Here is a 17,877-nt window from a genome sequence, read left to right as displayed (position 1 = left end):
TTAAGACGCAGAAAAATGATAAATATGAGATATAAAACAAGATCCTTTCGACGTGTGCAGCATACATCCCTTTAGCAGTTTGGACTCATCTAGAGGCAGTTGTGTGTAAATAATAAAAGTATGATCTACTGAATCATCTGTGCACTAAAGGCCTTTAATTTAAGTGAGAAGAAAGAGAGAGCACTCTTCACCTAAGTTAAGGAAAGAATCATCTGCGGCTAAGTTGACTATTAAGCCCCAGTAATGTACATCAGGCTCCAAAACCACACATTAGTCCCAGCCGACAGCAAGAGCTGAGAATCATCAGAGCACCCGGTCAATGTCAAAAGTGCTGGGTTTTGTCTCTCGATTCACAGTAGTTCCACGCTTCACTTCTCGGTTTCTCCATTAGATGGTCCCACCGTTCCAGCCGAGGGCTTCTCCAAACTAACAGAACTAGGTTTGCTAGCGCTTGGGCTCCCACCTGTTTCTGGAGGCTTTGATGTATCACTTGATGATCCCTCAGAATCTTTTTCCACATTACTGGTGCGCCCATTAGTTGGTGGAATATGTGCATTTTCTTCTTTTGACTGAATAGTATCCTTCGGAGCTTCTGATTCCTCGTTGACATCGCCATTAGGTAAAGGAGGCCCGACCACGTTAGCAACACCAGGTGAGTTCGAGGTTTGATTGGACGTTTTAATTGTATCAGAGCTTTCCCGCCATTCAACCCATTCAGGAAGCTTAGTGGCTTCATTACCTGCAGCATGATGCAAGTCCTCAGACAAACTACTTGGTGCAGGATGATCAGAACTTGGTTTTGGCTCGGGTCTAGTAGATGTGGCAGTGTCTGCCAAATCATCATCTTTCTCAGCAGCTGCATCATCATTCGTGCTTGTCCTAATAACATTAGTGTCTTCAGTGTTAGGTGAGGGAGAAGCAGCCAAGCCAGTGTACTGTTCACTAATTGCTCTGTCATCCTCGAAAGCAAACCAGTTGGAATTTGTAAAAAGTGATCCACTGCAAAAGACAATTATAAGTAACTTCATTGATAATAATGACACCGGGAAGAGAGATAAAAAGCCTTCTGAACACTGTTTTTACCTACCTTTCCTGATCGTCCCCTAAACGAAGTGAAGATATCACAACTTCAGCAGACTCATCATCAAAATATACATCCTACAGGAAATCAGAAGAGTTTGTTTAATGGGTTGCATTGTTACAGGCAAAAAGCATAAAATAACGTCAAAATCTACTAAGACTTTAAACGCAAAGCACAGTTAGGTTGAGAGAAAAGAGTACTAATGAAGAAAAAACAAATATAAACACAAACATCAATCATCTGGATTAAAGAATTGAAAAAACTAAAGTATATAAAGCAAAAACACGTCACTGAAATTCAAACATAAATTTACAGTTCTGATTTAGATGTCGAGATACAGTGTTAAGTTCTTAATGACTAGGCATTATTTTAAGGTAGGTCTTGTACTCTCTCTCAAGCATATGCACAAACAGCATAGAAGTATGGTAGCAGACAGCAATCACTGAAGGATTAAAATAAAACCCCGACAGTTACCTCATCATCCCGCTCAAGTGAACCACGAGCCTGCACGCAGATAAAGTCTTCCTTGAGTAAATGATTTGATGATAATATACTTAATGACCATGTGCTTAAAAGCAGATAAGTGAAGATTAAAGAAGAAGTTTAATAGAAAAGGTTTGAAAATAGAAAGACCCAAAAAAAGAGAAGAAAAATCAACGCATCCCATTTTTTGGCATTGTTTAAAAAGAGAAGAAAAAGAAGACAGAACTAGTATTGAGTTGGCTGCGGACAGTATACAAAGTGTTCCACGGTTTAAGCTACTTGAAATACGGTAAAATTTAAACTTAAAATGAAATAAGCCACTTAATAAGGAAGATCACCTAAACATCAATATTCCTAATCATGAAAGAATTAGGAAAGACTACTCTATGCTATTAACAAATAAAAATCATTCTAGCTCACTGGTTTCTGTCTCAACCTACTATCTAGGATGTTTTGTCCATGACCATATAACAGTTACAAAATGCTGTCACAGATTCCAGGACTCTTTGTCTAACCTGCTACATCTATATTGAACTGTGGATCTTATACCATTTTTAACAGAGGCTTTTTACGGTCAAAAAGTTCAGCCATGGATTCTGAACAACATTCCTGTGATTGAGACTTGCAGATAAAAACACAAAGCACAGGCTCAAATTCAATTATAGATAATTAGATATGCAACAAGGTATGGGCACTTATATGAATCAAAAGGACACTTACTATGCTCATTTGTTTCATCTCTAAAGATCCTACTTAGCAGGCAGCTCTAAGAAAAGACTACTCTAAATAAAAGAAAAGAAGAATTCTCGAACTACTTATCATTGTTCCAAATCTTTCGCCAATGCTGCCTACTCCAGCTATGAATACAGAATCCTAGCCTATACCATTACATGCTAAAAGAAAAGAGAGAGATCAAGAAATACACAACAATGTTGTCTTTTTTAAGGTATGAAGAGCACCTCATCAAGTTCATCATTGTTATAGATTCCATAGCGGAAGGCCTGGCTTAAATTATTTGCCAGAGCTGCAACATCATAGTCTCTATCTTGATAATCATCGTCATCACTGTCCCTCATTCGGTCATGCAGTGATGTGGGTCTCCTGAGAGAGGTTACATGAAATTAAATTCAATATTGTGCTGGTATTAGAAGTAACAAACTACAACCATGATCAATCCAATGAAAAAATGAAAAGACATCATTGATATAGAAAGGATGCAATGAGTGGTACCGACAGGTACTGGCAATTAGTAAGAAGAAGACTCACATAATAATCGACTATATTTTGTTCATAATATATAAGATATTGTGTCCAACTCAAAAAAAAAACAGTATGACGTTTATAAAATTCACACAGATGACCAAGTGAGAAACACTCCAATCTCATGACTCTCTCTTCCATTGCAGCCAGAGTTTCTTTTATATGGTAAGGTAAATATCACTATGAGAATTCAGCTAGGAAAACTCAGAAATGCTTCTGTGCTACAGCAGAAAACCAGCAGTTATGAGACACATTCAAAAACCACAATTTGTCATATAACAAGATACATAGTACTCATGTCCTAATTTATGTGACAATCTTTTCTTTACAGTCAGTCCCAAAAAGAATGACATCTTTCTATTTTTAGTAACAACTTAATTTTCTAGAGAGAGAGAGATCTATCACCCTTGTTAACCAACAAAAGGAGAAGCCTGAATTTAGGCTGATCAATTTCTGTTATTGAATATTTCAAAAATTCTTATAATGCTATAACCAACTCTGGTAGCGCAAGCTCAGTGTATTATGAGAATTCAGAGTACTATTCCAAAAGCGGGATAAAACGGGTTGCAGTAGGTTGACTATGGACTTTTTTTATAAAGGTAGATGTATAGGTTGACAAATGACAACCAATCCAAACTAGTCAATTAACAAGACTACTCACAATATTAAATTATATGTCCAAATGGAGCAAAATGAATACAACAACAAACCCAGTGAATTCCCACAAAGTGGGGTCCGGGGAGGGTAAGATGTACGAAGTCCGTACCGCTACCTCCGAAGAAGTAGAGAGGTTGTTTCCGATAGACCCGGCTCAAGAAAATGGAGCAAAATGAATAATGAGAAATATAGCTGACCCAAACTAGCGTGCAATAAAGGAGTGTCTGTTGTCATTTTCCTTAGTCCACATGGAAGAAGCTATTTTGTCTTATACACGGGGACAGAGTTAAGCCTTTTCAACAAGGTGGTAGCAAGGAGTGAGTGATTGATACATCTCCTGTATTAATGAACAAAAGGAGAAGCACAACATTGGCCTACTCAATTCCAGTTCTCAAGTACTTCATAATCCTGGTAATGCAGTCATGGTAGGACATTACATGAATATACCTAATATCTTCATATTTTCATCATTATCCCTTGTGCATACATTCTTCTCCGCAGGTGGCTTATTTACTCTGACGCAATCCCCCACCCCCAAAAACTAACCAGCACAAAGTGATAGCAGACAAATAAGGAACACTCACCCACAAGTCCACTGGAAAACATTTTCCACAGCATTCCGTTTTTGAAGGGTATTTGTCTGCCAATCAATCCATTCACTATTCTCCTGCCAAAAATTACTTGCATTTAAAACAAGGAATTTACAAAAGGTAACTTTGATAAAAGAACTTACAGAAGTCGAGCATAACAAGGAACTGCAAAGGGCTCCCACTAAATACATATCTGAGGCAATCAATAACAACCTCGCAAACCAATGCGGGTAGGAAGACCATATAAAATCACTAAAGTGAGATTGCACTAAGAAACCTAAGAAATAGAAGAGAAAGACTTGACGCAAGCAGGTAATTCTCTAGATAACAAAAGGCATTATGAATTAACCTCAAGGTACCCAAGATGATTATCCTCAAAAGATTCTATACATTTTTTCCTAGCGGCCGATCGAAAATCACTCCATCAGAGCATAATGCAATTTCTCAGTACCTCTAGTAGACTAAATAAGTATACGATATACGTTATACTAATTATAATGGTACGTGCATATTATAGGCAATGGGTTTAAAAAGTAAATAAAAGGTGAGTTGGATCATTTTGGAAATTTCTGTACATATTTTGTACTGGAAATTGTTTTTTTAACATGAGAAAAATGTGGATTTGTAGTTTCTGATATTTAAAAGTAGAGTCTAGGCATATTTTAGTTATAAATTTACCTTAGGTACAATAGTGCAATAAATCGTTAGTCCATGTACCACCCATGAATTTTATAAGTAGAGAAGCTGTGTTGAGATATACATTTAGGTATTAGAACAACTTTGTCGGTAACCTAAGAGAACCAAGAAAAAGAATAACCTCAATATCAACCAGTCAAACTTCTCCTAGCAACATAAGTAAACTACCAGGAGAATGTAGTGCCTAATGCAACAAATTTGTAAATCTACGGTGAGTCTTCAAGGAAAAGGCGTGACAATGAGGATGTAACATATAATTAGAACAGGATGGTTGAAATGGAGGAACACTACACCAGTGTTATGCAATACTAAGTTACCTGACAAACAAGTTTTATATAATGGTTTTATAAATGTTATTGAATGTTGGGTCTCACAAGATGGATGTCATAAAAATACAAACCCTAAGATGGATGTGCAGCCATGCAAGATTGAAAAGACAAAAGATGACCACAATGTGCAAATAGCACACAGGATAAAATCAGAGAAGGTTATCTAAGATGGTTTCATTGTGTCGTATGTGAGCCTCCACATGTACAACAATCTAGGTGCAACACTATAATGATTAAAGGCGTTAAAAGAGAAGGTAGACCTAAAATCATATATACATTAGACTGGTATTTGTCATAAGAAAATTACACATCAATTAGCACGTGCGATTTAGCGAAGTACTTTTGCCTTAATGGACATCACTTAGTATTGGAATGAAATGGGCTCGAATAGAGCGGAATGAATATTTAGGATTCATGTAACTAATTCCAACTGGTTTGGGATTGAGGAGTAGTTGATTGAACATCTATTACACTACCAGATAGTATGAGTACAGAAACTTCTGGGATAACCAATGAAAGACAAATAACAGACCTAACAAAGTTAGAGAAGCCACTTATGAAAACTTTAGCACTCCCTCTATCCCTATTCAATAGTGGCATGCTTCTCATTACTTCTCCAGATTGCGCCACTTGATGAAAACGCAACATATTAGTAATAGCAACCGTGTGAATATGGACCTTGAGAAATCTCAATTTATCAAAAAGCAAATTTCAGCTACTTGTGCCTTGTGTGGCTAAACTGCACAGTAAAACAGGAAAAAGGGCAACACAGTGCACTAAAGCTCCCACTATGTGTGGGGTCCCAGGAAGGGCCGGACGGCAAGGGTCTATTGTATAAAACAGGATGATTCAAATTGGAAGAACTACAAGAACAAGTAGAAAGAAGTGATAATACATAAAATCAGAGATCTCAAACACCTGCAAACGCGACTGTATGCTATTATTGTTGTTCCCTAGTTGAACAAGTTTGTTAGCTATTCGTGTCATATGGCCAATATTTCCAATCCTGGGTGGAGATCTTCCATCAACAGAGACCGTTGGCTGCATCCACATTTAAAAAAAAGTCTTCAACATCTACAAGCCCATGATTTAGGGGGAAAAAGGAAATGAGCCCGGGGGGGCATGTAAATTTGAGAACATTGAGTCAGAAACACATAAATTTTGATTAATACCTTGGATGGATCAGCAGAAAGGGTTGAGTTCTTCTCTGCCTCGAGAATTTTCATGACAAGATTACAGTCACCAAGAAGATGTTCAACAAATTGAATATTCTTACTCTCCAGGCACGAAATTATTATAGTCTCAACATGATGATGCAAAAAGTTGTTGTACTGATACCTAGATTCAATACCAAAGTAACAGACATCAACTACCTCGAACTATACCTAGTAACAGAAATCAGAAGGTTATGGATAATATAGTCACATCGTAATTATAAGGAACACTTACTCGAAAAACAATTCTAGGATGCGCTTAACAGCACCAAGTCGAATCAACTCCTTTTCAGCAGCTTCACTGCTGACACTCACCAAGACTGAAACAAACTCTATAATCTGAAATTTCAAGTTGATGGAAATGAAAATTTGAGGAATCAAAGTGTGTACCACCCAGCATAGCATTAAACACAGAGCAGGAGGAGGGGAGTTTGTTTTTTCTTGTTTGTTAATTGGATAAAACAAAGACGCTTGGAGTTCAGTCACATATGTAAGCAGTAACATACAAGAAATGCCAGGAAAGAGAATACAAATATTTATAGCACTCTGCTTCGGAGCAGCAGAGGGCATTACAATTCTCTGTTTATTTTTTTGGAGGGGTAGTGGAAAAGGACCTGGTGGGGAAAGCAATCTGAAAAATCACTGAAAAAGGAAGGCTGATGCTACAAAAAATCTTTGTACATGTCTAGATTTTTTTCCAAAAAGCCTTCACTAAGTTCTTTACACAAAAGAAAATACAAGACAGACTCAACGAAGTACAACGAACATGAACTTGCTGCTACTTTAATATGCAAGTTAGAAGTGGAGAAGAAGAAAAAGTTGTCACACAATCACTGAAAAAAACTTTTTTTTTTTTTGGTCAGCAAACAGTTACATCGTGAAAACTGAATGCCAGAAACAAAAAATGAAAGATAATATTCCAAATTTTATACAGGACCAAGTGGACCTTAATTTGATAGCATTGCACGACATAGATAGATGCAAAATAAGGGATGATACGCCCCAAACTCACCTCATTTGTCAACTACACACACAAACTTTGGGGGGTTCCTATTAACCCCTTGTCTCACACCACCCTAACAGACATTTACCCCAAATGAGAAAATGGGTGTATATACACGTGCTGCCACATGCCATTTTGTTGAGGAGTGTTTCTTGATGGCATATGCTAATTGTTTGTTTGCCAAGGCTAAAATAAGGAGCTTTGAGAGTGAAAAAAGAGTTGGGTTAGAGGTCAGTGAGATAAAAGAGTTGGATTTCTGAAAAATGGATAGTGAGCGGAAGTTGAGTAGTACAGCTTGGCCGATCAAAAGTTGAGTTCCCCAGCAAAGTTACTGATTTTCCAGCCAAGAGAGTGTTCTCCAAATGTTTCTCACGCATTTTAAGAGAGTAAATCCTCCATTTTATGTCGGTAAAAGAGGGAATGATAACTCCATCTCAAAATAGACGTCAAAGTGTATGCGTGTACTTGGAAAAACGAGATTAATTGAGGGGGGTTATTATGTCATAGTGCCAAAAAATCGTAGATCTGAACACAATTTGCATTTCCTGCAGAAAATAATATCAGCACAATGTATTCAAGAATTGTTTTGCACTTAAAGCCTCATCAAACCCTGGCGTTGTTCTGCACTTCTCGTCCTTGAAAAGTGCTGACCTCTAAGTTAGATCAAAACTAATACAACAACAACAACAACAAAAAACCCCGTGTAATCCCATAAAAAAGGGTTTGGGGAGGGTAAAATGGACGCAGTTCATACCGCTACCTCCGAAGAAGTAGAGAGGTTGTTTCCGATAGACCCCCGGCTCAAGATGAAGAACAGTAAACAAAGGGATGGATGGCATAATAGAGAAATCAGGAATAAGAAATAATAAAATAGACATCAGACACGCAATAAGAAAAGTACTAAGACATAAGACAAAGGACACCTACCTAGTAGTAAGCTACACTAACATAACACGTCCCCTATGAACACAGACCTAGGTTTACTAACCCGGCTACAAAGGAACTCACCTACCTGCATGCTACACCCCACACATACACCTTAGCCATCTACCCTTATCCGCGACCTCCACATCTTCCTATCAAAACTAATATTAGATTATATCCATTTCTAATCGCAAATTTCCAAGATAGAACTTTGGGAGGCTTTGCTTGATGGTATTAAATAATTACTCACACCATAAAATTCCGCATAAGATAGTACAGCATTTGGTTAGCCGCATAAGAAAGAAATAATGACAGCATAACTTCAGCGTTTCGTTGGAAGCACTAAATAACACATGCATTAAGTTATGTGGAATCTATCAATAGACTCTGAAATAAAATAAATGTATTAGCAATGCGGGGAATAAACTATAAAGGATAGCACGGTGCACTAAAGCTCCCGCTATGCGCAGGGTTCGGAGAAGGATCCCACCACAAGGGTGTATTGTATGCAGCCTTACCTTGCATTTTTGCCAGAGGCTACTTCCAAGACTTGAACCCGTGACCTCCTGATCACATATATAAACACAAAATACTCTTTCAAGTATTCATGTATAATAATCTCCTCATCATTACAACAACAACAACAAACCCAGTATATTCCCACAAAGTGGGGTCTAGTAGGGTAAAATGTACGCAGTCCATAGTACCGTTACCTCCGAATAAGTAGAGAGACTGTTTCCGATAGACCCCCGGCTCAAGACAAAAAACAGTAAACAAAGTCATAATGAAACATGAAACGGGATGGATGGAATAACAAAAATAAGAACTAAGACACCCACATAGTAATACCATACACTCACAAACCAAAGACACCCACCGCACCCAAACTCTCCTAACTAGCAGCTCCTACCAATGGACACGGTCCTAGGATTACTAGCCCGGCTACACCAAAGCTCTCCTAACTACTTGCTACGACTCACCCATATACACTAGCCTTCTAACCTAATCTGCGACCTCTATACCTTCCTATCTAGGGTCACGTCCTTGATAAGTTGTCACTGCTCCATGCCACATCTAATCACCTCCCTCCACTATTTCTTTGGCCTACCTCTACCCCTCTTGAAACCATCCAAAGCTAGCCTCTCACACCTATGAACTGGGGCATCCGTGCCCCTCTTTATCACATGCCCAAACCATCTCAGCCTCACTTCCTGCATCTTGTCCTACGCGGAAGTTACTCCCACCTTCTCCCGGATAGTCTCATTCCTAACTATATCCCCTCTAGTAAGTCCACACATCCCATGCAACAAATCTCCTCATCATTAAACTCCACATAAGCAATCGTTGCATTTATAATCTCTGCATACCTAGGATGTGAACCAACAGATCCCTTATTCTCCTACAAGAAGATATTCAATAACTACCTTCAGACGATGCTTCCCAAGAGGTGGATGTAAGCTCCCATATGTTGTTGGCAAGACATTATCTTCTGATGAAATATCCAGAAGCTTCAGTAAATTACCTGCATAAACAAGCAATTATAAAAGTTATTCCACTTGAACCACAATATAACAAGTTCATATCATAGCCTATCAATCTAATTCATATGGAAAACATATCGAAACCTAGACAACTGGTACAGCTCAATGTAGCATCTCAAGTTCAGTATTTCCCAAAAAAAAAAGTTACTTAACCAGCAGAAAGCAAAACAAAATACAAGAGGCAGCAAAGAAACAACTATAACATCAAAAGGATCTCCAATTTATTAGTACATAAAACGTTAAAGCCTAAGGTGAGGTATGCAACCCAGTGTACCAGCTACATTTTTAATGAGGAAGTGTCACCGTACTCACGATAGCATGTGGTCTACACAACTATGTCAACCCAAAGAGCAAAAGCGCATGTACAAATATCTCAAATATCCCAATACACAACTCATTAAGGAAACCTAGAATCCAAACTTCCCCTATTAAAGAAAACTTCCCATACCACCTAAGTTTATTTTTTAAAAAAACAAACTTTCCATTTTGTTGTTTAATTTTATGTTTTTTTTTTGGTTATACTGTTATATGTCTGAGCCGGGGGTCTATCGGAAACAACCTCTCTACTTCATATGAGGTAGTGATATGGACTGCATACACTTTACCCTCCCCAGACCCCACTTTGTGGGAATACACTGGGTATGTTGTTGTTGCATGCATATCTTAAAACTTCATTTGTGTCTTCGGTCTCCAATGTCCAACTTTGCTGAATTACCATTTCATTCCATGGCAAGTGCACTCTGCATATCTATCCTTCCATCATCACTAAGATAAACCAACACGTCATTTTACAAGTCACAACACCTACTGAAATTTGATGCCAATCAACACCCTTCAATTTGACCAAACTGTTGCAGGCTCTCTTAAACACGTGGGCAACCCCTACCCCAGCATAAGACTCCTCGAAGACTTCCCCCATTTCCCTACAGCATTCAGACTAACACTTGCTACCATATGGACTCTGAGGAATCTTTGAGGAAAAGAAAGCACCACATATTTTTTTGTTTCAAAGTGTACTTATCACCTATAGAAGAAGAGAGAATGGCTTCTGCAGGATTAAATTTACGAGTGGCATGACTAGGAAAAGCTTGTATCCTGTATATCAAAAGTCAAATGTATTAAGCACTATAGCAGAGCGTAAAAATCACTATTGTGCAAGCTAAGAACGTCACAAAACCTTTCTATTTAAAGGGTGACATGGGAGTTTGAAAGGGTGCACAAAAACATTTGTCTACCAGTAGATACTGTCCAAAGACTATCAGCAAATCAGTAATTCCATACCTAAGCTTCCCAACATCCCTTCCACAGTCTCAGGACTTGCATTTACTCCAGAGCACTGCATTGACTGGCGACCGTACATGTAATATGTTCCTGAAGCTAGCCTCTTAGGGTCTAATAACGAAATGCACACAGACAACGAGTTAACCAAAACAGATTTAGGCCGTGAGTCCTCCAGAGCATGACGAAATAACCTCTCAATGAAACTGCAGAACATAAAATCAAATATCTGTTTGTTAGATCTGAGAAAATATAGTAGTATCACTGGCCTGAGGCTTCAATCAAAATCCAAAGTTAACGAAGGTTCAGAATAACGGAACACCTTGGGCTGGAGATTTTGGCAGCTATCCCAGGGGGAGCATATCGAGTAATGGCACACAAAGTTTCTGCTGCATTAGCATGCACTTCAGGGCAATCCTGCAATTACAGAGACCATTACCATAGTACCCCACACCAGCAGTTACAAGATTTGTAGGGCACCAAGTCACTAACTAAAAAGATGAATATGTACTAGACCATTATTTGATCCACCCCATCTAACAACCTCTAATCAGCACATTATGTCGAACATATAAAAACGATGGATTATAAACCTTCTCATCAGTCCCAGCACCTTGGTCCTCTAGCAAATATCATCAGGAATGCAGTAATTCTTCTTTAAAAAAAATGGTTGCATAAAGCAGGAATGCAGTATTATCTTAGTTCCACAAGCCAGGCTTGATATCAAAACAGATAACATGGCAAATTAGAGTTTTATTATTAAATTAATTCAGGAAATTGACATACTGATGAGCTAAACTTATCAACGATCATCTCCAGCACATCTGTCTCTTCCAACCACTGCATGGAATCCGAGAAGTTGCTATACAAATGTTCATCGGTGCCAATTAGGCGAATTAACACCTAAAATCAAAAATATTAGGACTTCCAGATTTACTCATTCCAAACAACCAAACATGCTTTAAACTATTTCAAAAACTACAAACCTCCATGATAGATGTAATTCCGATGAGATCAACCAACTTCTTGATAATATCTGGATGAGCCTACAAGACAATAAACCATAATCATTAGCTTGACTTTTTAACGAAAAAATTAAGAGGCGGTAGAAATCAACTTTTCACCATTTTACGAGGGACAATAAATTAAAAAAAAAAAAAAAACTAGCCAGGCTATTGATACCTTAAATACATAAGCAATTATTGGTAGACCACAACAGTTAGTCCTACTATCTGGATTGTTTTTCTTCCAACATCCTCGACTGATATAACATTCTCATTTTCTCTCTGTGTGTGTGTATTTGGTAATGCAAATCAATCATGACTCATGAGCAGCTAATAAGAAGCAAAAGACTTACTTGTACATAGTTCATAAATGGTGATGTCTTCCGCAGCAACAAGCATATGACAACCTAAAATTAAGAAACTTGGACATCAAAGTCTAGTGCAGAGACTGACAATCTGATAATAACAGCTCACAGAAGGAAGAAGTCTTAAAAAATGGAAGTACTTCCAGAAAATATTAAACGCAGAATTGTTTTCATCCAAAATCCAGAAGGTAAAGTCCTTCATTCAGCCTTAGCGGTTGTTTGGTTTGAAGACAAGACATGATGGGATTAGTTATGTCGGGATTAGTTATCCTAGTACTATTTCTTATTGATTGTTTGATTTGTTGTATTAAAAATAATATGCACTGCAGAATTTCTAAGGATAAGTTGTTTGTTTACAAAATCCCTCCCTTTATTTAGCTTTTTTATATTAGTGATGTACAAAAAGAGTTTGAGGGGTACTTTTGTTATTTTAACTATTAACTTATCCCAGGATTATTATTCCACCTAGAGGCAGGGATAACTTACTCCAGCACTAATTATTAATCCTGGGACCAAACAAGGAGTTTAACGGATACTAAAAAGTATATCCCAGGATTATCTCCCTTTATCCGTCATACCAAACGTGTCCTTACAGTTCTGATAAGGAAAGGAATCAACCTGGCAAAATTATTAATCACTACCCTTCCAGTTAAATATATTTAGAGCAGTAAACAAAGGAATATATAGCTAGGTGAAGTATAATTCTCACTAATGTAGCCAGTGGAAAATGACAAATACCTTGCTAAAGTAACCAGCCAACAGAGTACTATGTGCGTGCTCAGGTTCCAAAAATGAGAACAACAGGTTCATTAGCTGACATCCAAAATGAGAGCCAATTTATATAAACAATATTCAAGGAACTAAAGAAAGAACAAAGGCAGAATAAATATTCATGACAAGAGAATAACAATTAATACCTCCTCATTCTCAACCAAAGCTTTAAGAATTATGTCCACCTCGCATGTAAAAATTTCACAAGCAATAAAAGGAAACCTATGGTACAAGTCAAACAAGATATCTTTTAATACATGCACTTGGGTCAAAGAAAACGAGAACTATATCTTAATCCAAAGAAATATTCAGAGCCTATAACATATGAAATATAATTAACTTTCCAGCACCAGTCAGACACTCACTTAAAAGTTCGTTTCTTCTCGGCATCTTCTGGAGCCTCTTCCACTATGTATCTGACAAGTTGTTCAACTTGAGCTCTTTCTCGCAGACTGCCAGAAAGAAAAGCATAAGAAGACCAGTTCCTTACATGGAATAACTTTCTTTTTCGGTAAGTTTAAATCCTACAAAAGAAAAATTTTGTGCAGAGATGGCACCAAAAAATTCTAAATCTTACCATGTTTTTAAAAGCGAAAAAGTGGGGAAAAAAGGCGATAAACTCCATGACGCTTGAAGCGAAAAAAACAGAAGTGAAGTGTACACTTCTTCGAAGTTGAGCGCATAATTCATGGCATCAGAAAGATTACCAACAATAACATATCTAAATTAAGCCTACATGTGGGGTCTAGGGAGGGCCCAGCGTATGCAAATCTTTCCCCTACCTCGTAGAGGTAGAAAGGCTACCAAAATTACATGAATCTAGAATAATGATCAGAATGCAATTAAAATAACTAATTTCACAATCCAATATACAATAACGCTGAAATTAATCCAACTACTCAAAGTTGAGATTCAATTACCACTTCGCATGGGGATCACATTGTTTCAAGTGCACACCTTATGAAACCCGTGGCTTCACCCATGAAGCAATAAACCCCTTGCTTTACATCATTTTATCTCTTTAGTGAAACGATAACATGTAAATAACACTGATCTTTATAGTCTATAGTGAAAATAAAGTTAAGTTTTGTGAAAATCCAAACACTACCCAACCCCAACCCCTACCCGCCAATATAAATAATTTTAAGAAGAATATCAAACTAACCCTGCACTTTGCATGGTAATCTAGTGCACACTCGACTTTTTATGGTCCAAATTAACAAAGCAGAATTACAAAGTTACCACTTGCTCTTACTAAATCCAGACTAGCCAATTTTAAACCGTAAATAAAGTTTCAAATGCACAGCATGCATCACTAGACCCCCTCAGCTAAACCTCACCATTAGGAATACAGCAACAAATCTAGACTTACCTTTTCACAATAAAATATATTTACTTTAAATGGATTTTCCATAAAATATCAATGGTCGGGAGATACTTCGCAGTTTATATATTACATCAAAAAAAAAAAAAAAAAAATAGAACTTGATGCTATTATACCTAGCATACCAACAACCCCCCCCCCCCCCCCCCCCCCCCCCCCCCCACCCAAAAAAAAACGACGAGTGGATAAGGTGCTTACCAATTAATAAGGCGTCCATTAAGAGCTTTACATTCTTGAATTATTTCATCCTCATCCAAGAGCTCATCCAATGCAAAATTTTCCTTATCGAGAATTGTGTCCACCTGAAAATAGTAAGTGCATCAAATAAATCTAGGCACATTATATTTATCATCAAAAAAATCTATATATAAACATCATTAGTTGAATAATAATGGAATGCTTTGGAGTAAGAAGTGTTGAAAGTCAAGAGAAGTAACGAACTCAAATATTAAATTGCGCCTCCAGCCATTAATTTGAGTAGAAGAATATTGCTGAATATTCCAACGCAAAAGTTGCAGAATATTTATAGATTCCATAATACATGATGAAGAATATTCACTTTAATTATTGAGAGATAGTTGTCATACATGCGCTTCCTACCTACTGTGTTTAGATAACTTTTTTTTTTGATAACCGTGGTGTCCGGATAAGCGTGTGCGCACCTCGACTAATTTCACGGGATACCTGCCACCTCCCACCAGCAACAAGTTCCAAGTAACTCTGTCCACCAAGGCTAGCCTGTATTTAGATAACATTACCAAAATCCAATTGAGGTATAGAACCTTGTGCTTTCCAAAGGACAAACTCATATATATGGATCCCCTCCGTTGTTACCAAAGTCGATGAAAAGTTATCATTTTTTTCCCTTTCTTATCCTTGATATCAGAAACTCCCAATCCTTGTAGACTTGCCTTACACGGCACACAGTTTTTTCTTCTTCTATAATTCCACTATTCTTGTCTCTTCTAACCAACTTAATGACACTGATTGCTCTGGTGAAACCGTGTATCCTTCCAGTGTAATACAAAGTGACAACACCTCTACACGTCTACATTGTCTATTAGCAGATCCATCAGTCCCCGTAGCTAACATGTAAAATCAGCACTCTACAACTACTTGCTAGGGACAGTAACTGTCAAGTAAACAATCTGTATTTATCTAGTTAAGTGGCATGTTTCCTCTACATTAGCATCAAGAAACCATCCCTTCGTGCCACGTCATTGTTCAATATTACGTCTTTATTAAGTCACGGCACTTTATCAAGTCAGCCAATTAAAAGTAAGCTACCAAGAAATTGATTCAAAAATAGTTGGTAGATATTTTATACTATCCATCATCCATGCTTCAAGAAATAAGCTATATTTTATTTGTGGGCTATGCTCACGTAGCACGTTTAAACTCTGCTAGAGACAAAGCCTAGTATTTAAGTGTAGAAAAGTAGAGGGGCGAGTCCATAATCCATCGAGTTTCTAAGCATGCGTCACTGATCCTCGGGGATTTCTCGGTTTAAAGAAAAAGAAAAGCTATGTTTTACCTTTTTAGTACAATTCCAAGTGTTGAAGCTTCAGAGCACAAAGAAATGGACTTCCAATCCCAGGATCAGCTACTCTTAACTTCGATAAAAACAACCAAAGTCCAAATGAAAGGCTATCTGGACATGCTTAGGAAAGGTGTCTAGTATATGAAAGAGGTACACTACCTAAGTATGTGGCGTAAGACTTGAAGCGAAATGGTGATTTGGAAAGAACATAATATTACAAAGAGATATCATTATATTAGCTGATGTCAATCTAAAAAGCAAAATAGCATAAATTTGCAACATAATCCAGCATGAAGTTCAGACAAAAAGGGAAGTTACGAAAAGTACGTTCCTTGAGAAAATCTACAAAGCTGCACTTCAGTTTCTTAATGCTAGTGTTACATACAAAGGTAGCACTGCAGCTCAACACTAAGGACCTGACAGACAGGAACTTCGTCGGCACTATTTTGTTTGACTAGCAAGTATAGATGTAGGATTCATCAAACCACAGCTCTTTGTTCAAGAAATTAGATTCGATCATAAAGCCCACCAGTCCATCATAAAATTCTCCCCTGCCACTGTTCCATTGCTCAATGATTTAACCCAAAAATATCTTAAAATGCCACTACCATCGAAGTCTGCCTCTCTATCTCTAAGAGGTAGGATAACGTGAGCGTATACTCTATTCCCAGACCCCACTTGTGGGATTACACTCGGTATATTCTCATTGCCACCATCATCAAGTCAATCTAACACTCAAGTCTCATCTTTTTTTCCCCCTTAGATAAGGAATTTAACACTCAGTCTGTTCTTCTTTTTCCCCCTTCGATAAGGAATTTAACACTCAGTCTCTTCTTCTCTTTTCCCCCTTCACTAAGGAATTTAACACTCAGTCTCTTCTTCTCTTTTCCCTCTTCGATAAGGAATTTAACACTCAGTATCTTCTTATTTTTTCCCTCTTCAATAAGGAATTTAACACTCAGTCTCTTCCAGGTGCACAATTAAGACAATCAGAATGCAACAAGTAAACACCAGACCCCACCCCACCCCCTAGAAATTCAGTCCCCAAAGGGTACTCCACTCTAAAATTCCAGAACAATTCTGAATTCCAAATTGAGATTGCTACAAACACAACATACAACAAACAAACAACATACCCAGTGTAGTCCCATAAAGTGGGGTCCCTCCCTATTTCCAATTCAATATTAGACACAAACCCATTTCCAAGAAACAAACAAAAACACACACACAGCCAATACAAACAAACATCCAATCAATACACACAACTAGGGAAGAACAGCAACAAAAAACATTCAAATCGTAGAATACAAGGAATTTAACGAAAAGGGCTTACTGGAGAAGCAGTGGAGAGGCCAGCCATACGCCAAAACATGGCCATTTCAACACAATCAAGAACCGACCCACCAACAGAATTATCAACAACTTGTTGGATCTACCACACAAAACAATGATCTCTCTTTCAACCCTAATAAAAGGGAAGACGTCCAAAACCAGATTTCGATAGGATTGGATTCGCTTCAATTCTTATCATCATATCACAGAAAGAATTATACTTGTGAGACGGTGGCAGGCAACTGGCCTTTTTCCCCTTTGTGTGTGTTTTTTTGGGACCTTTCACAACAAAACATGCCACAAAATAAATTTTACTCGACCTATTTTTCTTTAATCAAATAAAAATTAAAAATAAATTCTAAGTAGTACTAGTTCTATTACTATAAAAAAAAAAAATACTCCATATATTTAAATTTAATTGAGTG

The 17,877-nt window shown here is 37.6% G+C and overlaps 1 protein-coding gene across 1 annotated transcript; it reads right to left on the bottom strand.

Moving 5' to 3' along the window:
- Positions 1 to 17,877, bottom strand: LOC107859024 (serine/threonine-protein phosphatase 6 regulatory subunit 3). The gene is made up of 19 exons (XM_047406641.1): positions 17,454 to 17,877; positions 14,779 to 14,882; positions 13,562 to 13,648; positions 13,343 to 13,418; positions 13,164 to 13,238; positions 12,414 to 12,467; positions 12,043 to 12,102; positions 11,843 to 11,959; positions 11,379 to 11,473; positions 11,060 to 11,262; positions 9,662 to 9,759; positions 6,546 to 6,649; positions 6,269 to 6,434; positions 6,015 to 6,137; positions 4,066 to 4,148; positions 2,524 to 2,665; positions 1,556 to 1,585; positions 1,088 to 1,158; positions 1 to 999 (listed from the first exon to the last, which is right to left on the bottom strand). The coding sequence occupies exons 1-19, from the start codon at positions 17,496 to 17,498 to the stop codon at positions 369 to 371; spliced, it is 2,364 nt and encodes a 787-aa protein (XP_047262597.1). The 5' UTR covers positions 17,499 to 17,877; the 3' UTR covers positions 1 to 368.

The sequence above is a fragment of the Capsicum annuum genome, chromosome 2, assembly GCF_002878395.1.
Source record: "Capsicum annuum cultivar UCD-10X-F1 chromosome 2, UCD10Xv1.1, whole genome shotgun sequence".
In the NCBI taxonomy this organism is placed as follows: Eukaryota; Viridiplantae; Streptophyta; class Magnoliopsida; order Solanales; family Solanaceae; genus Capsicum; species Capsicum annuum.
This window is presented reverse-complemented; position numbering and strand designations above follow the sequence as displayed.

Bases quoted from the DNA above. Each gene is read 5' to 3' on its own strand.
- LOC107859024 (XM_047406641.1), bottom strand. From the start codon at position 17,498: ATGGCCATGTTTTGGCGTATGGCTGGCCTCTCCACTGCTTCTCCA. The intron at 14,883-17,453 runs GTAAGCCCTTTT...TACTATTTTCAG, and splicing joins GCCTCTCCACTGCTTCTCCA to GTGGACACAATTCTCGATAA. The intron at 9,760-11,059 runs GTATGGAATTAC...TTGTTTATGCAG, and splicing joins AGGGATGTTGGGAAGCTTAG to GTAATTTACTGAAGCTTCTG.